Raw genomic sequence first — 27945 nt, 5'->3', positions numbered from 1 at the left:
TCCTGGTCAATTTCCTCCCCAGCGCCAGCAACACCCATATCCTCCTCATCCTGGTGTACTTCAACACTGACATCTTCAATCTGACTATCAGGAACTGGACTGCGGGTGCTCCTTCCAGCACTTGCAGGGGGCATGCAAATAGTGGAAGGCGCATGCTCTTCACGTCCAGTGTTGGGAAGGTCAGGCATCGCAAACGACACAATTGGACTCTCCTTGTGGATTTGGGATTTCAAAGAACGCACAGTTCTTTGCGGTGCTTTTGCCAGCTTGAGTCTTTTCAGTTTTCTAGCGAGAGGCTGAGTGCTTCCATCCTCATGTGAAGCTGAACCACTAGCCATGAACATAGGCCAGGGCCTCAGCCGTTCCTTGCCACTCCGTGTGGTAAATGGCATATTGGCAAGTTTACGCTTCTCCTCCGACAATTTTATTTTAGGTTTTGGAGTCCTTTTTTTTCTGATATTTGGTGTTTTGGATTTGACATGCTCTGTACTATGACATTGGGCATCGGCCTTGGCAGACGACGTTGCTGGCATTTCATCGTCTCGGCCATGACTAGTGGCAGCAGCTTCAGCACGAGGTGGAAGTGGATCTTGATCTTTCCCTAATTTTGGAACCTCAACTTTTTTGTTCTCCATATTTTATAGGCAGAACTAAAAGGCACCTCAGGTAAACAATGGAGATGGATGGATTGGATACTAGTATACAATTATGGACGGACTGCCACGGTTAGGTGGTATAAAAAAACCACGGTTAGGTGGTATATATTATAATAATAATACAATTATGGATGGACGGACTGCCTGCCGACTGCCGACACAGAGGTAGCCACAGCCGTGAACTACCGCACTGTACACTGGTTGATAAAGAGATAGTAGTATACTCGTAACAACTAGTATGACACTATGACGACGGTATAAAGAATGGAAAAAAAACCACGGTTAGGTGGTATATATTATAATAATAATACAATTATGGATGGACGGACTGCCTGCCGACTGCCGACACAGAGGTAGCCACAGCCGTGAACTACCGCACTGTACACTGGTTGATAAAGAGATAGTAGTATACTCGTAACAACTAGTATGACACTATGACGACGGTATAAAGAATGAAAAAAAAACCACGGTTAGGTGGTATATATTATAATAATAATACAATTATGGATGGACGGACTGCCTGCCGACTGCCGACACAGAGGTAGCCACAGCCGTGAACTACCGCACTGTACACTGGTTGATAAAGAGATAGTAGTATACTCGTAACAACTAGTATGACACTATGACGACGGTATAAAGAATGAAAAAAAAACCACGGTTAGGTGGTATATATTATAATAATAATACAATTATGGATGGACGGACTGCCTGCCGACTGCCGACACAGAGGTAGCCACAGCCGTGAACTACCGCACTGTACACTGGTTGATAAAGAGATAGTAGTATACTCGTAACAATTAGGATGACACTATGACGGTATAAAGAATGAAAAAAAAAACCACGGTTAGGTGGTAGGTATATAATAATAAATAATACAATTCTGGTCGGACGGACTGCCTGCCGTGTGCCGACACAGAGGTAGCCACAGCCGTGAACTACCGCACTGTACACTGGTTGATAAAGAGATAGTAGTATACTCGTAACAATTAGGATGACACTATGACGGTATAAAGAATGAAAAAAAAAACCACGGTTAGGTGGTAGGTATATAATAATAAATAATACAATTCTGGTCGGACGGACTGCCTGCCGTGTGCCGACACAGAGGTAGCCACAGCCGTGAACTACCGCACTGTACACTGGTTGATAAAGAGATAGTAGTATACTCGTAACAATTAGGATGACACTATGATGGTATAAAGAATGAAAAAAAAAACCACGGTTAGGTGGTAGGTATATAATAATAAATAATACAATTCTGGTCGGACGGACTGCCTGCCGTGTGCCGACACAGAGGTAGCCACAGCCGTGAACTACCGCACTGTACACTGGTTGATAAAGAGATAGTAGTATACTCGTAACAATTAGGATGACACTATGACGGTATAAAGAATGAAAAAAAAAACCACGGTTAGGTGGTAGGTATATAATAATAAATAATACAATTCTGGTCGGACGGACTGCCTGCCGTGTGCCGACACAGAGGTAGCCACAGCCGTGAACTACCGCACTGTACACTGGTTGATAAAGAGATAGTAGTATACTCGTAACAATTAGGATGACACTATGACGGTATAAAGAATGAAAAAAAAACCACGGTTAGGTGGTAGGTATATAATAATAAATAATACAATTCTGGTCGGACGGACTGCCTGCCGTGTGCCGACACAGAGGTAGCCACAGCCGTGAACTACCGCACTGTACACTGGTTGATAAAGAGATAGTAGTATACTCGTAACAATTAGGATGACACTATGACGGTATAAAGAATGAAAAAAAAACCACGGTTAGGTGGTAGGTATATAATAATAAATAATACAATTCTGGTCGGACGGACTGCCTGCCGTGTGCCGACACAGAGGTAGCCACAGCCGTGAACTACCGCACTGTACACTGGTTGATAAAGAGATAGTAGTATACTCGTAACAATTAGGATGACACTATGACGGTATAAAGAATGAAAAAAAAAACCACGGTTAGGTGGTAGGTATATAATAATAAATAATACAATTCTGGTCGGACGGACTGCCTGCCGTGTGCCGACACAGAGGTAGCCACAGCCGTGAACTACCGCACTGTACACTGGTTGATAAAGAGATAGTAGTATACTCGTAACAATTAGGATGACACTATGACGGTATAAAGAATGAAAAAAAAAACCACGGTTAGGTGGTAGGTATATAATAATAAATAATACAATTCTGGTCGGACGGACTGCCTGCCGTGTGCCGACACAGAGGTAGCCACAGCCGTGAACTACCGCACTGTACACTGGTTGATAAAGAGATAGTAGTATACTCGTAACAATTAGGATGACACTATGACGGTATAAAGAATGAAAAAAAAACCACGGTTAGGTGGTAGGTATATAATAATAAATAATACAATTCTGGTCGGACGGACTGCCTGCCGTGTGCCGACACAGAGGTAGCCACAGCCGTGAACTACCGCACTGTACTGTGTCTGCTGCTAATATAGACTGGTTGATATTTAAAGAGATATTAGTAGTATACAACAATACTATACTGGTGGTCAGGCACTGGTCACCACTCCTGCAGCAAAAGTGTGCACTGTTAATTAATATAATTGTACTCCTGGCTCCTGCTAACAACCTGCAGTGCTCCCCAGTCTCCCCCACAATTAATTATAAGCTTTTAATTTATACATTGATGACTGTGCAGCACACTGGGCTGAGCTGAGTGCACACAGACTGAGTCACACTGTGTGACTGACTGTGCTGTGTATCGTTTTTTTTTTCAGGCAGAGAACGGATATAGCAGAGAGAAGTGAACGGATATATTATATTAAATAAAAGTTAACTAGCAACTGCACTGGTCACTGACTGTGGTAAACTAACTCTGTCTGCGACTCTGCACAATCTCTCTCTCTCTATCTAATCTATCTCTATTCTAATGGAGAGGACGCCAGACACGTCCTCTCCCTATCAATCTCAATGCACGAGTGAAAATGGCGGCGACGCGCGGCTCCTTATATAGAATCCGAGTCTCGCGATAGAATCCGAGCCTCGCGAGAATCCGACAGCGTCATGATGACGTTCGGGCGCGCTCGGGTTAACCGAGCAAGGCGGGAAGATCCGAGTCGCTCGGACCCGTGAAAAAAAACATGAAGTTCGGGCGGGTTCGGATTCCGAGGAACCGAACCCGCTCATCTCTACTTGATAGGGAAGCTGAACACATAATACAAAGCAGAGAAATTTGCCAGAGTCCCTCATTTAGATCACATTGCTATTCCTTTGTCACTTTGTACCTGTCATCCACAAACTAGATTGTGACCCTGATTGGAAAGGAACAGTGAGTACCTAAACAATTCTGTGTTAGTGCTGCATACTATTGCCCTACTAAGCCAATAGTGATAACGAAATGACGCAAAATGTTCTAGAAATAACAGCAGATACCTATTTTCTTTCCAATGACAGACATGGCGTATTTGGTACTGCCGGTGTTCTCAAACCGAACACATCCAATCCTGCACTTTGCAAGATTCACCGTCATTGCAATTGTTGCTTAGGAATTGTAAAAGCGCAATGGCTTCCAAGCCGACGTCATATCTGTAATGAACCCAGTTTCACAAAGAGTTTGATGCAACTTAATTGTTTTGTATGCCCTACTGTTAGATCAGCCTGGGAGTGGCTTTAAAGGCAGTGTAACGTGAGTCGGTATTCTTTCTGCCTTGCCCTAATGCATTTAACACATGTGTTAGTATTAAGACGCTGGCTGCAATCAGTGAAATTTACATTTCAGTTTCCCAGACCAGAAGAAGGAGAACAGACCGTCGGGTTGGGAAAGCTTCTGACACTTGTCAGCAATCTGCCTCTCATTCCTCTTACGCTCTCGTCAATACCTTTAAAGGCTGGAAACACTCTTGGGGAGAGCTCAGCAAGTCTTATTCCGATTCACTTCAAGGTTAGAGTGTAGTTACCGCTGCACAGGGTTAACACTCATTTATTTAACGGAATAATAACCTTTTATGTCAGGGAAACTCCCAGTTTTTTTTCCCTCCTTCTAAGCATAGGCTGTTAGCTTGGGCAATTTCTTTCTGTGCAGCTGAAATTAAGAAGACTGTGTAGAGCCATCAGCTTCATACCAGTCTGTGACACATCGTGGAGAAGGACTTTCTGTTTCTGTGCTCTGAATTCACACGTTGGCTTTGGATGTTGGAATATATAGGAGCAGCGATCCCTTTTCATACAGTATACCAAGAAAATGAGTGAGGAACCCAAGGAGAAAATTTCCAAGCCAGCACATAGGAAAAAGAAAGGCAAAAAGGTAATACATCTCTGCTGCTTCCATTGTGATTGCTGTGTATATACTGTGATCAAGGCAGTCATTTTCTCTGCTGAAAGCAATAAGTTGTCAGATAAGATGCTGGCCTGGCTGTGTACGGTATCGTCTGGGTGTGTTCACAGGGAGAAACCAGCGAGGTTCTTCCAGACTTAACGTGCAACAAGACAGACACACCTTTCCCAGGATGATCTTATTAATGTTATTGTGGTATTGTAGGATAAGATCTATATGTGTAACCTATCACATCGTGCTTTAAAAATCCCCAGTTCACTATAGATTTCTGTTTCTTGGGAAACTTTCTGTTTTGAGGCATTATTGGTGATTCTGTACAAGTCTACGTATAGTGGAGACTGTTTGGGCTAGGTGCCTTTATGTGTATCAGTGTACCCTCTACATAGTGAAACACTGGGAGTTGGAACCTGCTGGATTCAGTTGAAATGGCAAATAAGATTCACGTTTCATATTGATGTGTATTGTGTTGCTGTTAGCACAGTCTATCGTGGAGTGAGCTAGGAACTTACCAAATGCAATGATTTTCTTTAGCAAACAGGTGCTCCATTCCTGTTACTGGGCTTCCACAGGGAGAAACAAGGGACCGAAAGTACAAAAGATAATTGTAAATGGTGTTGACTGTTCTAGTTTATTCTCCTGTACATAACAGTCATCCATGTGAAAAATACCAGACTGGGTAATACATACAATTCTGTTACGCATATATTATGCTGACAGCCTAGACTAAACTATCTGTATTTATATATTACTGTGATGACAGGGTAGACACAGCTAACAGTATGTATGTATGTATGTATGTATGTATGTATGTATGTATGTATGTATGTAGGTGTAAAGATATATGTGTGTATTTGTAATACTGTATATGATATTATATATGATTGTGTGTGTCTCTCTCTCTCTCTCTCTCTATATATATATATATATATATATATATATAGAGAGAGAGAGAGAGAGAGAGAATATATATATATATATATATATATATTTTTTTTTTTTTTTTTTACCATAATATCTCTTTAATCTGGGACACATATGATTTACACAGGTTCTGTGACTGACTAAAACCAGGTGAAATTCAGGCCAGAGTTTAGCCAGCCACAGAACCTGTGTAAATCATAGGTGTCCAAGATTAAAGGGATCTGCTTTGGATTGTTTGTTTGAAATATCTTCAATATAACCGGAAGTTTTTGATCCATACATCTCAGATAACATACATGTGCAAGCTTCTTATCTCAGCCGCATGTCATTGTGTTTACAAAGTGTTGCCATTGAGGTGAGCTTACGTTTTCACCTACACTGAAGTGCGTCAGACACACTGAAATGGAACAAGACCAGATTAATAAAACGCACAATAGAATTCTACATGTGTACAGTCTCATTTGGTACAGTGGGTTTTATTATTAAAGACAATTACTTAAGTTGCAGTAGGAACACAGTATTCCAATGCAAGTGAGAATGTACCTTACAGGATGCTTCAGACATGGATTGTTAGCACATATTGGCTGCTATTGTGCTATACATCTGAATAGCCCTGTGTCCCGGGAAAATGGCTCTTTACGCCGTAATAGGGCATTTTGCAATTTATCAAAGGCTGCCACTATTGCCTATTTACAGCAACAAGGACAGCAGCGGTACAAGGACAGCAGTTTACTGATCACTGTCTCCATGTCAGGATGGGGATGGCAGAGGGAGGTGAAGGAAAAAATATTCTATTGGGATAATAAAGCATGTTTTCCTTTTTTCCGCTCTTTACATTTTTTTTATGAGACTCCTCAACTAAAAGCCCACGTTCAGGCTTCTAGAGCATTGCACATGTGTGACTTGACGTGGACTGGGCAGCAGAGCATTAATGCTGGGTACACACTAGACGATGTGTACCCAGCACGATATCGGCAACGGGGTTTGGTGGTGGAGGCGGTAGCGGCAAATGCATACACACTTGCCGATGCATGCAGTGAGGGAGCAACGTGGGGGCCATGGTGCTTGCTTGCGATGTCACCCGCATGCAGTTCCAATGGAAGATGTTGCTGATGAACGACATAGAGCATACACACTAGATGATTTGAGCGATATATTCTTCTGATCCGTCAGAACTCAGAATCAGGCACATCGTTCGCGATGCAGTCTAGGGTTTACCCAGCTTAAGTCTCTTCTAACTGCGGCATGCAGGTATTGACAAGGAGTTGGGCATTGCTCGAAATTGCCCAAAAAGGTATTTTACGGCAATATAACAACTTTCTTTTCTGGCCATATTAATAAGCATAGTATGCTCCATTGTGTATTTATTATTATTATTATTATCATCATCATATTTTACATGGTGCCACAAGGTACAGTATATGTGGTACCCAGGCTATTGGTGTGTGCATAGATAAGTTAGGTCTAGATAAGTGGCAGCTACTCAGCCATAACTCTGCGTTCAAGAACTCTCTGTGCAGTCCAATGCACAGGAGATGACTGAGCTGGGCTGCAGGTACTCAGCGGCAGCAGCGGGCACTCAACTGGATTGCGCTCCGGAGCAATGGGCACTCAGCTACACTGTTATGCAGCAGAAAGAAGTGTGCCTGTCAGAGGGTTTCCAGCTCAGGTGCAGATGCGTATGTATGTCTGTACTTGTATTAGTGTATGTGTGTGTGCTTGTATAGGCTGTTGGTGTTACATTTTCTGTAGTAAATACAGGTCTCTTTGTGGTATATATAAAACGCATATTTGTAAAAAAAAACCTCCCGCTTACAAAGCTTGCGCTTGAACTTGTAGATGGTACCTTTCCAAAAGCATGTCCCTCTCAGTCTGTAGCAGGCTAGGCCCATACACACAGTAAAATTACTAAATGTGACAACCTTGATAAATAGAATAATATAGGAAATATCTAAAGGGGAGTAGGAGGACACGGAACCAAGAAATAGTATGCAGAAAATATTGATCAGCGTGCAAATGACATGCAATTCAATACAAATGAAACAATACAGATACAGTATGTCAATGGTTGACAATACTACAATGGGTAATCAATAGGCTATATTTCACTTGGCATTTAAATACTTTTTTTTATCCTTACTGCTAGAGCACCTCTTTGGCCGTACCTATAGAAAATATATTTTCTCAATTACTTCAAAAAATGTTTTCTAAACACACAATAACTTTTTTAACAGTACCAGGGCTATTTTTTGTCCGGAATGCTCCCGAACACCGTTCCTGAAGGTCTTGTGAAAAATGACGTCATCAGGAACGGAATGTCCCGGCTGCCACTGATTGTGATTGTTCCACTTCTTCCTTGTTCTTACCTGCCACAGATTGGAGCTGCCTTACTTCTACTTCTCTGTAAGGCCCTCTGGTGCTCTGCTTTGAGTACTAAAAGAATTGTGGAGACCTTGGACTCCATCTTTCTCCAATGAGTTGGTCCTCATTCCACTGGTGATCTCGGTGATAAGCGATAGGTGGTGAGCAGCAGGCGGCGGGTGGTGAGTGGCGGTGTCAAAGAGCCTAGTGAAGGTGACTTCAGCAGTGCCCTCACCGATCCAGCGCTCTACGCAGCCGCGTAGTCAGCATATGCGTAGGGCTGGGCCTGAGTAACATCCATAGGCTTCCATAGAGTTCAGGGGTATCACATATGCTGTGCGGTACAGGGGCTAACAATACAGTTAAACATCAGACACAGGATGTCTATGTCAAAATGATACATTCAAATGCAGGGTGGAGTTACTGGGGGAGCAATAGAATGACTCATTATTGTTAGTGAAAGTAAGTAATGAAAATTTGCTTGGGGAAGGAGTAGGAAGTAAATCCTCATTCAGTAATACACTGAGGATCATAGTCACTAGTAACGGTTCAGAAATGGAACTAGCAGGGGCATAGAGAGTCACGCCGGGGTATGAGAAGGGGGCGTAGCTTAAAAAAGGGGGCATGATGATGTCCATTTGTGCAGGGGGCACAATTTTAAGACAGGGGGAAGCTTAAGGGAGGGCATCCGCTTCCTACCTTACTTGAACAGGAAGCAGGGCCCTCATCCCCAGCCAGCGCCTTCCTCCCAGTGATATTTGGAAAGATGACGCTGGCAACTAGAGAGCAAAGATTCCTACAGTTACAGAGTCTTTGCTTTCTATGTGCGGTGCCATCTTCCCGAGGAGATCACTGCTGCCAGAAACAGCACAGGTATTCTGGGAAGAGGGGTTTCACAGCCCAGGCCTGGGTAATTTGTACCTGCTCCCCTCCTTGGTGCCACTGGGCACTAGTGTACTAGTTACAGGGATAGTGCAAGAAGTAGAGAACAGGGGAGAGAGCCCAGCCCGTGATAACTAACAGCAGTGGTGCAGAGAGGGGGTAGCAGGTACTGTTTGCTTGGGCCCAGGCTTGTTGCTGGGGTTTGGAGGGAACCCAGGTCAGTTCCTGAACAGCGCTGCTGAGGGGAACAAATCTCCCTTTACAGAGTGCATTGCTCCCTTAGCAGAGTATTTTATTTTTTATGTTTTTTACCTCCCCCTCACTGATTTGGCCACACGCCCAGTACCCAGGCCCATCCCCTTTCTCTATGGTCTAAAGGAAACTGCATAACCAAAATAGAGAACTAGGAAAGAGAGTAGGTGAGAGGTCAGAGGGGTAGAACAGTGAGTTATGAGGGGGTTGTTGGGGTGTTTTGAAGAGGTAAGTCATCTGGGGCCATTTGAAGGTGTGGCTACTGAAAGAGGGTCAGATAATGAGATGTAGTGAGTGTATAAAACTACTTAAACATCATGCTAGCTATGTGTTTTTAGATTGGTAACCTTACATTTACAGTAAATGAGTGGAAAGTGCCAGACTTGGTATGAGATCGTTGGATGTGATCCATTGACGTTGCTAGTAGACAGATGTCCCCTGCAATTTTGCTTTGGAACAGACTAGGAAAGGTTTCTAATAGTTTTTGATCAACTAGAAAGGGGTTAGGTACGAAATCCCGACAGTGAGATTCCAGACGGTTGGGATGTTGATAGCGGCATCTCAGCAATCAAAATCCTGACGTCCCCTCCCGCAGCCCTACTCTAACTGTCCCTCCTACAGCCTAACCCTAACTGTTCCCTCACGCAGCCTAACCCTAACCTTTCCCGCAGCCTAACCCTAACTCTCTCACTAGTGACTTACCTTCCCCGCCCCCCGTACTTGCCGTTGAGATCCTGCTGTTTGCCTTCTGGATCCCGACTGAAAGAACCTTCCTTTATTTTAAGGATACCAGTTTGGCTCAATGTGGGGGTTTCTGATACATCAATTTTATAGTTTCTTAAATTAAAAACCATTACTTATTGTTTACTGAATACACAAATGTATTGGATAGTTTAATATATACACAATTAGCACTGCCAGGGTTTGTGCATAAACGGCGGAGAATTTCTCATTGCTCCTGCGTAAGATGTAACACACTCGCCACACCTATCCCTCTCATGGAAGATATTCAATGTTTATTTGAAGCAAGATAAAGTATCTTACACAGAACTGTAGATAAATGACGTTCCGGGTGTTTGACAGTAAGTCACATAACACCACTTTAAGTGCTTCCTTTCAGTTACCTTAAATATGATGCAGTCAAAATACAGAACAAACAGGCTTAAGGATGGACATCACTTAAAGAAAGTGCATTTTAAATGTGAGAATCTTAAGTGTTTAGATTGTAAAACACAGACAAAAAATACATTAAATCGCTAATCTTCCCCATCTGATATATGCTAAGTAATCAATTATTTGTATCTGTACATTATGATGCTTAATGTTTATATACCCATAGTACTGTATCACTAGTTATGGATTGCCCTAAGGCAGGATCAGTTTGTTCCATTAAAGTACATTGCAGTCACTGGCATATTTGCCCGGTCGCTGCGCTGTGAACTGCAAACACACTTGGGGACTTTAAATAACCTTGAAGCCAATCAGATTTAGTTTATATCACTTAGTAACTCCTGCTGCTCCAGATGTGATTTGCGTCTCTATTTTAATTTAGTTTCCAATCCATACTGTGACTTTGTTTATAGTTTCCAAATGTTATTGAATAATTGAAGGACAAACTGATTACTCAAGCAACAGCATCTGTGTTATCTATTAAATTCCTCTTAACACTGATGCGCAGTGGTCAGTGGTGACTATCACATATTGGTGCATATCACATGGGTACATTGAAGTATCTGTACTATAATGGGCCAACCCTTGCGCTGTGCGATGGACGGAAAGTACTGATACGTGCAATGCATATGCAGTGAGGCTTTTTTGAAGCCCTTAAATCCCAATAAAGCAGAAGTCTCTGGAAGGAGTGATAAGGAGTGGTTAGATACTGTAGGATAAATCTGAGATTTCTTATTGGTTTACCACTTGGTAAATTGGGAGACGCTATATCTGTACTTCAGCTTCTTTAACCCTATCTTCTACAGCATATAGACCAACGGGGCACATTGGGTGCACCAAAGTGTGTGGTTGTGCTTGGCTGTGTGTGGTAAGAAGAACATGGGCTTAGACCTGCTCTAGGGTTCCATCAGTTATGAATCACAGTATAACTGAGTGTGTGATATGGCCATTCATGGCATACTTGTCGACATTGCTGGCCCCTCCTCCGGGAGGGGGCAGCCTGGTCGGCGAACAGGGGGGTGTCCGGCCGGAAGGGGGCGTGTCCAGCAGGCGTATCCAGCGGGCGTGGTGGCACAAATATGTCATCATGGCTCCATTCCCCACTATACAGTGCCGAGAAAACACTGAATATCAGGAGACAGAGCTTCGATGACGGTATTCAGCGCAAATCGCGTCATCAGGTCCCTCTCGGACCACCCACAGGTGCTCCGTTGTGGGTAGCTGAGGGGGAGTACATGGGCTGGTGGTGGATGCGGGAGACTTGCCCACGACGACTGGGTTTTAAGACTAAAGCTCTTTCTATTGGTCTGCACAGTCACAGCCGCTAGCCTGCTTGCACCTTTAGTACTCAGCATAGCAATAACTTCATCCACCTTAATGTTCATTTTAGTTTTGGCTCTTCCATTTTCTTGTGGAAAGGGGAGTTGTACACAGCAGCATGATGGAAAGGAGGGCCTGCCTCCCACGCAGATATCCGTGGGTAAGCAGCAGTTATTTTGGTGTTGCATTGGAAAAGAAAAGCTCAATCTGTGTAGTAATTTCACAAATAGAACTGGTTTTGTTTAGACACGTCACAACACTAGACACGTTTCTGAGCATTTTCCATCTGAAACCTTTCAAGACTATTTGTATATAAGGCAAATAACAAACATGACCCCACATTGGATTTAGGCAAACACAGAGTAAACACAGCAGACCAACTGCCTATGATCTAGTTTTTCTGTTTTGCTCATTAAATGGGGCCAGTCGCCTTGTATTCTTTGCTAAATATGTAGTATTAGATTTCCCAAATTGCTTTATTTTATTATTTGTGCAATTTTACAAATTTAGGGGCAGATGTATTAAGCCTAGAGAAGTGATAAGTGCAAGGTAATAAGGCACCATCCAATCAGCTCCTAACTGCCAATTTACATATTGGAGGTGATTGGCTGGGACATTATCACCTTGCATTCTAACTGCTCTAGGCTTAATACATCTGCATACCTTCAACTGTACCTTTTTTGACCTGTACAGTACCTTTTTTTATGGTCTGTACCTGCCAAAAAGGGATTTGTACCCATTTTTTACTCACTAAAGCTCCATTGAAAGTATAGGAAAGGACGCCCCTTTTCCTAATTTGTACCGGTTTTCGGGTGTCAAATGTTGGTGGGTATGCATCTGCCCCATAATCCCATTCATGATTACCTGTACTTTCTTGTCTTGGCTGTAAGCTTTGTTGTAAATTCTAGATGAGATTATCCTTCAGTTTCTTCTAGAACTACATTCCTCTTTTCCAGTTCCATTGCTCAATGCACACTGGTTGCACACAGTCAATAAGCAGCTTTATCACAGAGAACGACTACAGCCAACCCCATTAATACCAACATCAAACTCTTGTGACAACCCCTGGCGGGAAGGTTGCATAGTCTGTCTTTCCTACCATTGCTAATGACCTGTTTTCATAAGCATTTCTACAAAAATGTTAAGGTTGGTTAACTACAGTGCATGACCCTGAAGAACATCACGTCAAGAATGACTAAGAGTTATAAATGGTACTGCATACTATCATTTTTTTTTTATATATATATATATATATATATATATATATATATATATATATATATATATATATATAATGAAAATCCCAATGTTAATGCTTAAACTGTTTTAACAACTGTTTATATCATCTATTCTTCTGCATGCAAGTGAATTTCCATAATGTTGCAGTAAAAACAACAGCAACAGTTTTTGAAAGATCAACTACTTTGGCGTATTAATTAAAGTCAAGTTGCAATGGAAATACTTTTTGTTTTGCATTTCTATTTCTTATGCCATTTAACTTACTTTTATATAAATAAATTATATTCAATAGTACGTGACCTTGTTTATTACTGTTATCCAAGCTCAAATTCTTACTGGAAGATGTTCAATGTTTCCATGATCTGAAAATTAATTTTCTTGTGTTTGTTAGTCAGTACTGCACCACAGTTGTTTTTCCTCACCAGCTAAAAGCCATTGGGGCTAAACTCATAAATGAATTATTGGTCATGACCTGGCGACTCGGGTTTGCATTGGTTTTGTTTATTTGGCTTTGGAGACCAATGATATTCTTCATGTTTCATATCTCTGCTCCTCTAGCGCATTAAATATTTGTTTTGATTTGTCGCTTAAATATGTTATTATCCCTACTGGAGTATTATATAGAGGAAAGCTAGTTATAGATGGCACACTCAAGACTAAATAACAATCCATTAATTGTATCACTCAGCTACATATTACCTTGATTAATAACAATGATTAATAAATATAGGCTTTTTAAATTATATATGTTTGGAAGATTATTATGGGTTATAGAGATAGTTACTCTTTGGGCAATGGGTAAACAACTTTCAACTTTCCATAAATAAAAAATAATCTATTTAAAATCTTTGTCTTTGATCGGAAAGAAAAAAAAAAAAGTGGTATTATTGGTAATCACTGGCATTTCCATAATGGGTATAAGGTGTGTGGGGCCCACGGACCCCGGGACCAGGGGGGTCCAGACTGCACACTCTGCATCCATTTTTTTAACACTAAACCCTACGGAGTCCCGTGTCAGCAGCAACAGTGCTGCACAGGTCACTAGGAAAATGGTGCGGCGGACATTTTTTGGGAGACCTGCACATGTGCATTGGACTCTGGTACAGCGCTAGGGTCTCTAGTGACCCTAGTGCTCAAAGTTCCACTGCACTGCCAGTGAGAGAGGAGAGGAACCAGACGGAGGCGGCACAGGGGGCCCCTCCTATCTTAAGACTCCCCTGTGGGTAATAGTTTACATAACTGGAACTCTAATGCTGAGACTTGGGGTTTAGTTAGAAAATTTGTAGATGGTAATACTAATGTGCCACATTGCAGGATCAATCATTCATGATGTGTATTTTAAAGAACGTCTGATCTTTCTGCTAATAAACATTTTTTTCTGAATGCAAAGAATGTAATACTGTAGGTTGGGTTCTTGTTCATGTTTTTTTTATTTTCTATGTACTTTTCGGGTTTTGTAGTAACCCTTTATGTGAGTTAGCTGCACCCTTTTCTGAGCGCAGAAGATACCTTTTCTTTTTTGAGAATTGTTGGGTTTTTTTGTCAAAGGAGTGTAGTACCACTGTTACCATATTCACGGGAAGATACATTTGCTATTATTTACCTAAAAATGTTGGCAGCTCCTCCTAATTGTCTGTGAGCTACACTGCACATCTACATTAGTATACATGGAGACAATGGGGGTCATTCCGAGCTGTTCACTCGTTGCCGATTTTCGTTATGCTGCGATTTGTTGCTAAATGCGCTAAGTTATTTTACACAAAACTTAGTAGATTTGCTGTGGATCCTGCGGCGCTTTTCAGTCGCACTGCTGATCGGTGAATGATTGACAGGAAAGGGGTGTTTCTGGGTGATAATTGAGCGTTTTCCGGGAGTGTGCTAAAAAACGCAGGCGTGTCAGGCAAAAACGCGGGAGTGTCTGGAGAAACGGGGGAGTGGCTGGCCAAACGCAGGGCGTGTTTGTGACGTCAAACCAGGAACTAAACGGACTGAGCTGATCGCAATCTAGGAGTAGGTCTGGAGCTACTCAAAAACTGCAAGGAATTATTTAGTAGCAGTTCTGCTAATCTTTCGTTCGCTATTCTGCTAAGCTAAGATACACTCCCAGAGGGCGGCGGCCTAGCGTGTGCACTGCTGCTAAAAGCAGCAAGCGAGCGATCAACTCGGAATGAGGGCCAATATCAAAACAGATGCACAGACAAGTGTGCACTAATTGGTGCTCTTTATAACAAATTATTATTATTGTTTGCTTCACAGTGCCCCATATTGAAAGAATATCTGCCTCCTAACATAAATTCTTAGTCTCAATTTTGCAAACAGTAGCGCTTAGTCCATACTTAACGACCTTATGGCTGCTCGGCACAACAGGGCGGCATGTGTCCAGAATAGGGGAGGTCTGGGGTCACAGCCCCACCCCCCGCTATACAATGCCCACATTACCGGCATTGTCAAGTGGAGGGACTATGATGACGTGAGTCACGCCATCTCTCTGACCACTTTACGTTAGTGAGCGCACGAGGCGGTGCTGGAAGGATGCCAGCACCAGGATGCCAGAGACTTGCCCACTTTTCTGGGTGCCACTTTTTTGGGAGCCTCCTGGCCATTTCGGGAGACTAGACCACTATGACTCAAGCATCTCCCAAAGACACCAGTGGAAACACACATGTGCAGGATTTTTCTTTGCTAGAGACGTTTATAAGAAGAAAAATGTAACAGAAAAATGATATGAGCATCTTTAAACTTTTATTAAAGACACAGAACATGCAGATGGGAGACAGGTCTAAGTGGATGAAGCCTGAACCGTCAGATACGCAGTGCAGTGTGTTGTAGCAATGAGACTAGTTTTAGCTCATATACACTGAAGGTTATAGCTGCACTTTAACAGCCAAATTCCACCATGTGATTACTTAATTTTCAGTTCCATTCACATGTGAATTAGAATGTTGAATTGTTATGCTTTTCCCTTTATGTTAATTGGCAATGTAAGCTGATCATTAATTTCAGTTTGTGCTATGAGCAGGATTTGTCTCTATTCTTATGCAATCTAAGGATTTAAATTTAGCTCTGTGTGTAATCCGCTTCTTACATCCTAGCTCTGAATATAAAGAACATAGACCAGACCCACATTTATATAGAGCAAAGAGCAGGGCACTCACCAGGCTTGTTGATAATAAAGAGAGGTGATTTAATAATCCATATCAGAACATCATGACAGTCAACGTTTTGACCCCCCTAAACTTTACAGATGAGAATATCCCAAAAGTTCTACAACAGTCTGTCATTGTTCTTCAACCACTATATGGACTATGCAGAGGCGTCACAAGGGTTGGTGTCACCCTGTGTGGTAACTCATGGTGTCACCCCCCCCATGGACCTCCTCTCGTATCACACCACACGGAATCCTTAGTTTTGTTTTTGTGTTAGTTTTACCTGTAAATCATAAATCACTGAATGCAATGGCAATAGTAGTGACATAGGGTGTAGTACGGCTGACCGGCGGTCAGGAGACCGCCGGTCAGCTTACCGACGCCGGGATCCCGGTGGGGAGGGGCGAGTGTAGCAAGCCCCTTGCGGGCTCGGTGGCGACCTGCAGTCGCCAAGGGATCTATTCCCACTCTATGGGTGTCGTGGACACCCACGAGTGGAAATAGTCCCTGTTGGTCGGCATGCCGACCATCGGGATAGTGAGCGGTCGGAATGGTGGAGGAGGTCATGTGACTGTCTGTCACCCGACCGCCGGTCACATGAATACCACCCGTGACATAAACAGTAACAAAACTAACATTATACCTTCACTTACAATACCATATGCATAACCTAAATTTAATAACATTTACGTAAGAGTTATGCAAATTAGACTCAACGCCTAAATTATTAGACTTCACAGTTTCATGACTTACTGGCCACAAACTTAAGGTGCACAGACACTGTGCAATATTTTAGTCAATATCGCTAATTTTCCCCCTTCTGAGTAATATTGACAAAAATATTGCACAGTTTGAATGCTGCAAACGACAGCCGATCTGTGTTCCCGGAGGTCGTTAATGACCCCTCTGTCGGCCGTACATGCAGCTCAATCTGACAATATCATCAAAAGCTGCATGTACAGACTTTCTGCGGCATGACGTCACTGAATGATATTGTTTGCGGTATTGCTTAGTGTGTACGCACTGAGGGGGTCATTCAGATCTGATTGCTGCTGTGCGTTTTCGCACAGCGGGTGATCAGGTCATAGTAGCGCATGCACTGCAATGCGCACGCGCGTCGGACAACAACAATGGGGATTGCCGGTCAGCGACGGGATGGTGCGATAAATCTGTATGCGCGGGCGTTCGCAAGGTCATTGACAAGAGGAAGCCATTTGTGGGTGGTAACGAACTGTTTACTGGGAGTGTTTGGGAAAACGCAGGCGTGCCCAAGCGTTTTCAGAGAGGGTGTGTGGCGTCAGCTCCGGCCCCGATCAGCCTGAATCTATTGCACTGGAAGAGTAAGTCCTGGGCTGCACAGAGACTGCACAAAGTGAATTTTAGCAGCTTGGTGTACACATAGCATCGCACACTTGCACTGCGAAAATACACTCCCCCTGGAGGCGGCAACTATCTAAATGCAGGACAGCAAAAAACGCAGCCCAGCGATCAGATCTGAATGACCTCTTATGATGGGCGGCCCGGGAGGGAAGGGAACACACTGTGCAATATCGCTCATGGAGTGTATCACACAGTGTGTACTCACATGTGGATTATATACTGTGCCATTTCTTATCATATTGGGAGAGATGGATCATGCTGCTATCTCTGTTATATATACACACACATGAATGCAGTGGTCGAAGTGGAAATTTTGAAGTGGGGGTATGGAAAAGTAAAGGTTGCAATTATGCGTGCTCCGGAAAAGGGGGCGTGTCCTTCAGTGTAGTTTACCACACCATATACCCCTTATACGCATTATGCACCACAATAGTAGCACTCATTATACTATCTAGTACTGGTTCCCCTTTCACATTATACCACACAGTATGAGCCGAAATTCACATTATACCACACAAAATGAGCCAAAATTCACATTATACCACACGGTATGAGCCGAAATTCACATTATACCACACGGCAAGAGCCAAAATTCACATTATACCACACGGCATGAGCTGAAATTCACATTATACCACACGGCATGAGCCGAAATTCACATTATACCACATGGCATGAGCCGAAATTCACATTATACCACACGGCAAGAGCCAAAATTCACATTATACCACACGGCATGAGCCGAAATTCACATTATACCACACGGCATGAGCCGAAATTCACATTATACCACATGGCATGAGCCGAAATTCACGTTATAGCACACGGAATAAGCCAAAATTCACTTTATAGCACACGATATGAGCCGAAATTTACATTATGCCAAATGGAATGAGACAAAATTCAGGGAGAGTGACAGAGGGACAGGGAAAGTGACAGCAGGGACAGAGGGACAGGGAAAGTGGCAGCAGGGACATAGGGACAGGGAGAGTGACAGAGGGACAGGAAGAGTGACAGCAGGGACATAGGGACAGGGAGAGTGACAGAGGGAAAGGGACAGCAGGGACACATTACTTATTTATCAGCGGCGGTGCTGAGGATGCTGTGGTCTGCGGTGCAGTGGATGAGGAGGCTGCGGTCGGCATGGTGCGGAGGTGCAGAGAAGGACTGAGGGCGGGAGCGGGGCGGCTGAGGGTGGCAATATAGTGGAGGAGGAGGCAGAGGGCGGCGACGGTGCAAGCAGGATGAGGAGGCTGTGGTGTGTGTGTGTGTGTGTGTGTGTGTATGTATATATATATATATATATGACTTAAGAATGTCATGCAGTGACATTGTTACTGCCTGTGGAGTATACTATACAGTATGCGTTTCACTACACGTTCTCTCATCCAAATGACTGGTGTTTTATTACCTTGCTTGCTTTACATCCAACTAATGTCTCTCTACTACGCTTATTCCTCCTTTTCTCTTCAGGCACTTTAATTTGCTGTTCTCCCCCAAATGCTTGAGTGACGCTCTGTACCTTATAGTTAAGACATAATCAGTGGGATGTAATGGCAACCAAGATCGCTGAAGGCGTGGGATGTCGGCCGATATTGGACATTTTTTTAAAGAGGCAAAACATGCCTTGCAAGTGATTTAAACAAACGTCCGAGATCAGCCAGCATCCCAAACCACTGGCAATCTCGGACTTCATTGCATCCAGCACATGGTGTAAGGTTCATGAACTTCACATGGAATACTTTCCTGGGTGGCTGGGAGTGTCATACGAGATTGGGGTGCCTCCCGCCCATTCCGGGAGAATAGGCAAGTATGTTGTAAATACTATAATTCTAGAGCAATTGAATTGTGCTTCAGTGCAGGGATGGGTGTTCCGAAAAACAGCTGTCCCTGCAGTACCTACTAATGATGATTTTCCACTGACATTACTGACCTGGCTGTAGTAGTGCACCTGCGTGACTGGAGTTCACGCAGGCGCACTGCTGTAAGGGATGATGAGATCCAATCTGATCCCTCTTCACAAACTTAGACCTCCTTCCCATAGGAAGGAGCAGGGCATCGGAAAACAACAACAACTTCATGCAGGTCCAGATTAAGCCCTGGGGGTGCCCGGGGCACTTAAGGCAGGGGGGGGGGGGGGCGATGGAAGGTGGGGGATGTATTTTAAATTGTACATACCTCCCAACATGTCCCATTCCAGGAGGGACAAAATGCTACCTGGATTTCCCACTTAATATAGAATTGGCGTCACCTGTGTTGAACTACTTAATTGATAAAAAAAAAGGTACTTCAAACAGTGGTGGAACTACCGCCAGTGCAAGCTGTGCCTTGAACTGGGCCCCGCCACTGTCAAGGGGCCCAAAGCCAGCGCGGCATGTAATGAGTCAAACTGACTCATTACATGCCGATGTGTGCTGCGGGTCACCACCGAGGAAAGGAGCGCAGCGGCCATGGGGGGAAGGAGGAGTAGGCAGGTGGAGGAGGGAGCCGCAGCAGTGCAGTGTAATTGGTGGAGGAGCTGCTGCAGCTGTCCCTCTCCTTCACCATAGGCTGTCCTCCACCGCTGTGAATGCTGGGATGCGCTTCCCTCATCACAGTGGCGGAGGACAGCCTATGTGGAAGGAGAGGGACAGCAGCAGCGCCTCTACCAATTACACTGCGCTGCTGCGGCTCCCTCCTTCACCTCCCTCCTCCTTCTTCTCCCCTGCCCGGGATCATCATGTGCCATCAAGCTGCACTGAGGAGCCTGACTGCCAGCGGAGACGGTAAGTATAATCTATTCTTTCTTTCTGTCTATCTATCTATCTATTCTGTCTGTCGTAATGTGTAAAAAGTAGTGATGTGCACCGGAAATTTTTTCGGGTTTTGTGTTTTGGATTCGGTTCCGCAGCCGTGTTTTGGATTCGGACGCGTTTTGGCAAAACCTCCCTGAAAATGTTTTGTCGGATTCGGGTGTGTTTTGTATTTGGGTGTTTTTTTACAAAAAAACCCTCAAAAACAGCTTAAATCATAGAATTTGGGGGTCATTTTGATCCTATAGTATTATTAACCTCAATAACCATAATTTCCACTAATTTCCAGTCTATTCTGAACACCTCACACTATTATTTTTAGTCCTAAAATTTGCACCGAAGTCGCTGGATGACTAAGCTATGCGACCCAAGTGGCCAACACAAACACCTGGCCCATCTAGGAGTGGCACTGCAGTGTCAGACAGGATGGCACTTCAAAAAATTCTCCCCAAACAGCACATGATGCAAAGAAAAAAAGAGGTGCACCAAGGTCGCTGGATGGCTAAGCTAAGCGACCCAAGTGGCCGATACAAACACCTGGCACATCTAGGAGTAGCACTGCAGTGTCAGACAGGATGGCAGATTTAAAAAATAGTCCCCAAACAGCACATGATGCAAAGAAAAAAAGAGGTGCACCAAGGTCGCTGGATGGCTAAGCTAAGCGACCCAAGTGGCCGACACAAACACCTGGCCCATCTAGGAGTGGCACTGCAGTGTCAGACAGGATGGCACTTCAAAAAATAGTCCCCAAACAGCACATGATGCAAAGATAAATTAAAGAAAAAAGAGGTGCAAGATGGAATTGTCCTTGGGCCCTTCCACCCACCCTTATGTTGTATAAACAGGACATGCACACTTTAACAAACCCATCATTTCAGCGACAGGGTCTGCCACACGACTGTGACTGAAATGACTGGTTGGTTTGGGCCCCCACCAAAAAAGAGGCAATCAATCTCTCCTTGCACAAACTGGCTGTACAGAGGCAAGATGTCCACCTCCTCCTCATCGTCCGATTCCTCACCCCTTTCACTGTGTACATCCCCCTCCTCACAGAGTATTAATTCGTCCCCACTGGATTCCACCATCTCAGGTCCCTGTGTACTTTCTGGAGGCAATTGCTGGTGAATGTCTCCACGGAGGAATTGATTATAATTCATTTTGATGAACATCATCTACTCCACATTTTCTGGAAGTAACCTCGTACGCCGATTGCTGACAAGGTGAGCGGCTGCACTAAACACTCTTTCGGAGTACACACTGGAGGGGGGGCAACTTAGGTAAAATAAAGCCAGTTTGTGCAAGGGCCTCCAAATTGCCTCTTTTTCCTGCCAGTATATGTACGGACTGTTGGACGTGCCTACTTGGATGCGGTCACTCATATAATCCTCCACCATTCTTTCAATGGTGACAGAATCATATGCAGTGACAGTAGACGACATGTCAGTAATCGTTGGCAGGTCCTTCTTAGCCTTTTCCTCGCAGCTCCAGTTGTGGGAGAATGTGAAGGAGGAGCTGTTGACGGGTCACATTCCACTTAACTTGACAAGTGTCTCACCAGCAGGTCTTTGCACCTCTGCAGACTTGTGTCTGCCGGAAAGAGAGATACAAAGTAGGCTTTAAACCTAGGATCGAGCACGGTGGCCAAAATGTAGTGTTCTGATTTCAACAGATTGACCACCCGTGAATCCTGGTTAAGCGAATTAAGGGCTACATCCACAAGTCTCACATGCCTAGCGGAATCGCTCCATTTTAGCTCCTCCTTCAATCTCTCCAGCTTTTTCTGCAAAAGCCCGATGAGGGGAATGACCTGACTCAGGCTGGCAGTATCTGAACTGACTTCACGTGTAGCAAGTTCAAAGGGTTGCAGAACCTTGCACAACGTTGAAATCATTCTCCACTGCGCTTGAGTCAGGTGCATTCCCCCTCCTTTGCCTATATCGTAGGCAAATGTATAGGCTTGAATGGCCTTTTGCTGCTCCTCCATCCTCTGAAGCATATAGAGGGTTGAATTCCACCTCGTTACCAGCTCTTGCTTCAGATGATGGCGGGGCAGGTTCAGGAGTGTTTGCTGGTGTTCCAGTCTTCGGCACGCGGTGGCTGAATGCCGAAAGTGGCCTGCAATTCTTCGGGCCACCGACAGCATCTCTTGCACGCCCCTGTCGTTTTTTAAATAATTCTGCACCACCAAATTCAATGTATGTGCAAAACATGGGACGTGCTGGAATTTGCCCACATGTAATGCACGCACAATATTGGTTGTCCGATGTCACAAATCCCCAGGAGAGTCCAATTGGGGTAAGCCATTCTGCGATGATGTTCCTCAGTTTCCGTAAGAGGTTGTCAGCTGTGTGCCCCTTATGGAAAGCGGTGATACAAAGCGTAGCCTGCTTAGGAACGAGTTAGCATTTGCGAGATGCTGCTACTGGTGCCGCCGCTGCTGTTCTTGCTGCGGGAGGCAATACATCTACCCAGTGGGCTGTCACAGTCATATAGTCCTGAGTCTGCCCTGCTCCACTTGTCCACATGTCCGTGGTTAAGTGGACATTGGGTACAACTGCATTTTTTAGGATAATAGATTCAAGGAAGGGGGAAAGGGTGTAATCCTCTGCACTGGATTTATATCAGATTGATAACACTTATAATAAACTAACAAAATTCCCCAATTTTCATATTATGAGTCAATTCATGATGTTATGTGGGGGTTCCGCCATAGACAATAAATTGGAAGAGAAGTACTGAGAAGAAAAGGATTGTCTCTTTGTAAGTGCGCCAACAAAGAGACAATCCTTTTCTTCTCAGTACTTCTCTGCATTTTTTAGGACACTGGTGACTCTTATTCTGAGGTCTGTGTACATTCTCGGTATCGCCTGCCTAGAGAACTGGAACCTAGATGGTATTTGGTACCGGGGATACACTAACTCAATAAATTATCTAATACCCTGTGAATTAACGATGGAAACCGGACACACGTTTACCACCACCCAGGCTGCCAAGGCCTTAGTTATCTGCTTTGCAGCAGGATGACTGCTGTGATATTTCATCTTCCTCGCAAAGGACTGTTGGACAGTCAATTGCTTACTGGAAGTAGTACAAGTGGTCTTCCGACTTCTCCTCTGGGATGACGATCGACTCCCAGCAGCAACAACAACAGCAGCGCCAGCAGCAGTAGGCGTTACACTCAAGGATGCATCAGAGTAATCCCAGGCAGGAGAGGACTCGTCAGACTTGCCAGTGACATGGCCTGCAGGACTATTGGCTTTCCTGTCTAAGGAGGAAATTGACACTGAGGGAGTTGGTGGTGTGGTTTGCAGGAGCTTGGTTACAAGAGGAAGGGATTTAGTTGTCAGTGGACTGCTTCCGCTGTCACCCATAGTTTTTGAACTTGTCAATGACTTCTGATGAATGCGCTCCAGGTGACGTATAAGGAAGGATGTTCCTAGATGGTTAACGTCCTTACCCCTACTTATTACAGCTTGACAAAGGCAACACACGGCTTGACACCTGTTGTCCGCATTTCTGTTAAAATAATTCCACACCGAAGAGGTGATTTTTTTGTAACTTGACCAGGCATGTCAATGGCCATATTTATCCCACGGACAACAGGTGTCTCCCCGGGTGCCTGACTTAAACAAACCACCTCACCATCAGAATCCTCCTTGTCAATTTCCTCCTCAGCGCCAGCAACACCCATATCCTCATCCTGGTGTACTTCAACAGTGACATCTTCAATTTGACTATCAGTAACTGGACTGCGGGTGCTCCTTCCAGCACTTGCAGGGGGAGTGCAAATGGTGGAAGGCACCACCTCTTCCCATCCAGTGTTGGGAAGGTCAGGCATCGCAACCGACACAATTGGACTCTCCTTGGGGATTTGTGATTTAGAAGAACGTACAGTTCTTTGCTGTGCTTTTGCCAGCTTAAGTCTTTTCATTTTTCTAGCGGGAAGATGAGTGCTTCCATCCTCATGTGAAGCTGAACCACTAGCCATGAACATAGGACAGGGCCTCAGCCGTTCCTTGTCACTCCGTGTCGTAAATGTCATATTGGCAAGTTTACGCTTCTCATCAGACGCTTTTAATTTACATTTTTGGGTCATTTTACTGAACTTTTGTTTTTTGAATTGTACATGCTCTCTACTATGACTTTGGACATCGGCCTTGGCAGACGACGTTGATGGCATTTCATCGTCTCGGCCATGACTAGTGGCAGCATCTTCAGCACGAGGTGGAAGTGGATCTATATATACTGGTGGTCAGCAAAATTCTGCACTGTTCTTCTACTATATACTGCGCACAACTAAAATGCAGCACAGGTATGGATGGATAGTATACTTGACGACACAGAGGTAGAGCAGTGGACTACTGTACCGTACTGCTATATATATACTGGTGGTCAGTAAAATTCTGCACTGTCCTCCTACTATATACTGTGCACAACTAAAATGCAGCACAGGTATGGATGGATAGTATACTTGACGACACAGAGGTAGAGCAGTGGACTACTGTACCGTACTGCTATATATATACTGGTGGTCAGCAAAATCTGCACTGTCCTCCTACTATATACTGCGCACAACTAAAATGCAGCACAGGTATGGATGGATAGTATACTTGACGACACAGAGGTAGAGCAGTGGACTACTGTACCGTACTGCTATATATATACTGGTGGTCAGCAAAATTCTGCACTGTCCTCCTACTATATACTGAGCACAACTAAAATGCAGCACAGGTATGGATGGATAGTATACTTGACGACACAGAGGTAGAGCAGTGGACTACTGTACCGTACTGCTATATATATACTGGTGGTCAGTAAAATTCTGCACTGTCCTCCTACTATATACTGAGCACAACTAAAATGCAGCACAGGTATGGATGGATAGTATACTTGACGACACAGAGGTAGAGCAGTGGACTACTGTACCGTACTGCTATATATATGCTGGTGGTCAGCAAAATCCTGCACTGTCCTCTTACTTTATACTGCGCACAACTAAAATGCAGCACAGGTATGGATGGATAGTATACTTGAGGACACAGAGGTAGAGCAGTGGACTACTGTACCGTACTGCTATATATATATATATACTGGTGGTCAGCAAAATTCTGCACTGTCCTACTATATACTGTGCACAACTAAAATGCAGCACAGGTATGGATGGATAGTATACTTGACGAGACAGAGGTAAAGCAATGGACTACTGTACCGTACTGCTATATATATACTGGTGGTCACAGCAAAATTCTGCACTGTCCTCCTACTATATACTACAATGCAGCACAGATATGGAGCGTTTTTCAGGCAGAGAACGTAGATATTTTCAGCACACTGAGCACAGATATTTGCAAGCACACTGAGCACAGATATTTGCAGCACCCTGAGCACAGATATTTGCAGCACACTAAACACAGAAACTGAGAGAATGCAGCCACGTCCTCTTGCTATCATCTCCAAAGCACGAGTGAAAATGACGGCGACGCGCGGCTCCTTATATAGAATACGAATCTCGCGAGAATACGACAGCGGGATGATGACGTTCGGGCGCGCTCGGGTTAACCGAGCAAGGCGGGAAGATCCGAGGCTGCCTCGGAACCGTGTAAAATGGGTGAAGTTCGGGGGGGGTTCGGATCCCGAGGAACTGAACCCGCTTATCACTAGTAAAGAGGGGACGCTGTCTGCCGTAATTTGTAAAAAAGGGGATGCAGTTTGCCGTTATGTGTAAAAAAAGGGGAACGTCTGCTGTAATGTGTAAAAAAGGGGACTCTGCCGTAATGTGTAAAAAGTGGATGCTGTCTGCCGTAATGTGTAAAAAGGGGACGCTGTCTGCCGTAATGTGTAAAAAGGGGACGCTTTCTGCCGTTATGTGTAAAAAAAGGGGACTCTGTCTGCCGTTACGTGTAAAAAAGGGGACTCTGCCGTAATGTGTAAAAAAGGGGACACTGTCTTCCGTAATGTGTAAAAAGGGGACACTGTCTGCCGTAATGTGTAAAAAGGGGAATCTGTCAGCCATAATGTGTAAAAGGGGCTCTACCTGGTGTAGTGGTGCTACTGTGCGGCGTAATTTGAATAATGGAGACTACTGTGCACCGTTATATGAATTGGTATTGTTTTGTGGCCACACCCCTTCCCCACAAAGCCACGCCCCTATATTTTTTGCACGCGCGCACTGCCCCTGTTTTACATGGGGGGGGCTCTGATGCCGTTTCTTGCACACAGCGCTAAAATGTTTAGTTACGGCACTGTTGCTAGGTATCCATTTCCCTGGCCCTGAGCAGGTCTCACTCACCAGATCCTCTCCAGGGGTGAGGGGGTGGACTTGGGGGCAAAGCATTTTGTCGCACCTGGGCCCACCGCTGGCTAGTTCCACCACTGACTTCAACACAGGTGATTGCAATCATAAATTTAGAAGGAAGTCCAGGCAGAGAGCATTTTGTCCCTCCTGGAACGGGTCATGGTGTGAGGTATAGATTGTGTATATTAAATTTAAACCAATGGTATATATTAGTTTTAACTAATAGTTTACTAATGCCTGGGTACTGTTTATAGCTCCACCTAATTGAAAGACAACTATTTTATAAACTTTTCTTGTAGTGGAACAAAGACAACTTAACCTTAAAATATACACAAAAAAATAAAATTATCTTGTCACATGCAAGAATAGCAGCAGCCTCTGTACTACTTACATACTGGGACAGGACTCAGGAGTACTCTCTGTGTGTATCTCTCTATCTCTAGACCCAAATGGTTTAGTTGCATAACAGTTTACACAGATCTCAGACACCCAGGCGGGGAGGAGGTGATGCTGGGATCCCTGTGTCACTTACAGCTCTCTCCACACAACCATCTCTCCTCTGGTCAGAAAGCTCTGTCGGTAGCTCATGAAATATGATATTCCTGTGTCTCTGCCTGCACTGTAGTGTATACTGTCCTGCTCACATTCTGGCTTCCGGTTTTGCTGCTGAAGAGGGAAAGCTAGTGATGTCAGTGTGCTCTGGCCGTGGGGCCCCCTGACAAAGGGTGGCCCGGGGTAGAGTATGCCCTGCATCCCCCCCCCCCCCCCCCCCCTTAATCTGACTATGTCTTCAGGTTTGGACCCCTTATAGTGAATGGCCTTGTTACTTAAAACATGTGGAAATGATTGATTCCAAGTGATTCCACACGTGTAATGTGCCTCTGAGTGGTTGTGAATAGCCCCTTTAGACTCTTAGTACATTTTGAGGTTCTTTGTAATTACAAAGCATAGTTTTGTTAAATGTATATAATAAAATATATATAAAATAATTTCTATAGGGAAACTTTATAATCATCACATTCTGCATACTTTTGCTTTGAGGGAGCCCGGGACTAATGCGCAGCGAAGGCGCGATGCGCAGCGAAGGCGCGCATCGATCCTGAAGGGGGAGTGGCCTCCGTCAAAAGGGGTGTGGCCTCATCCGAGTGGGCATGGCCTCGACAAACAGACCGTTTTCCAGCTTTTTGGGGGTGTGCCCAGAGTCTCTGAGCAGCT

General features: G+C 44.3%; 1 protein-coding gene across 19 annotated transcripts in view; it reads left to right on the top strand.

The window, feature by feature from the left end:
- ANK3 (ankyrin 3) overlaps window positions 1-27945 on the top strand; it is a 1328922-nt gene that overhangs the window by 502882 nt on the left and 798095 nt on the right. The window contains exon 1 of one of the 19 annotated variants that reach the window (XM_063961783.1): window positions 4380-4942. The exons of the other annotated variants lie outside the window; for them this stretch is intronic. Coding sequence (XP_063817853.1) covers window positions 4880-4942 — 63 coding nt within the window. The 5' untranslated portion in view covers window positions 4380-4879. Of the gene's footprint in view, window positions 1-4379; window positions 4943-27945 lie in introns of those variants that run through there. 19 annotated transcript variants of the gene reach the window in all.

Source organism: Pseudophryne corroboree, chromosome 3 (genome assembly GCF_028390025.1).
Source record: "Pseudophryne corroboree isolate aPseCor3 chromosome 3, aPseCor3.hap2, whole genome shotgun sequence".
Taxonomy (NCBI): domain Eukaryota; kingdom Metazoa; phylum Chordata; class Amphibia; order Anura; family Myobatrachidae; genus Pseudophryne; species Pseudophryne corroboree.
Note: the sequence above shows the minus strand (reverse complement) of the source record. Positions and strands in the feature narration are given on the sequence as shown.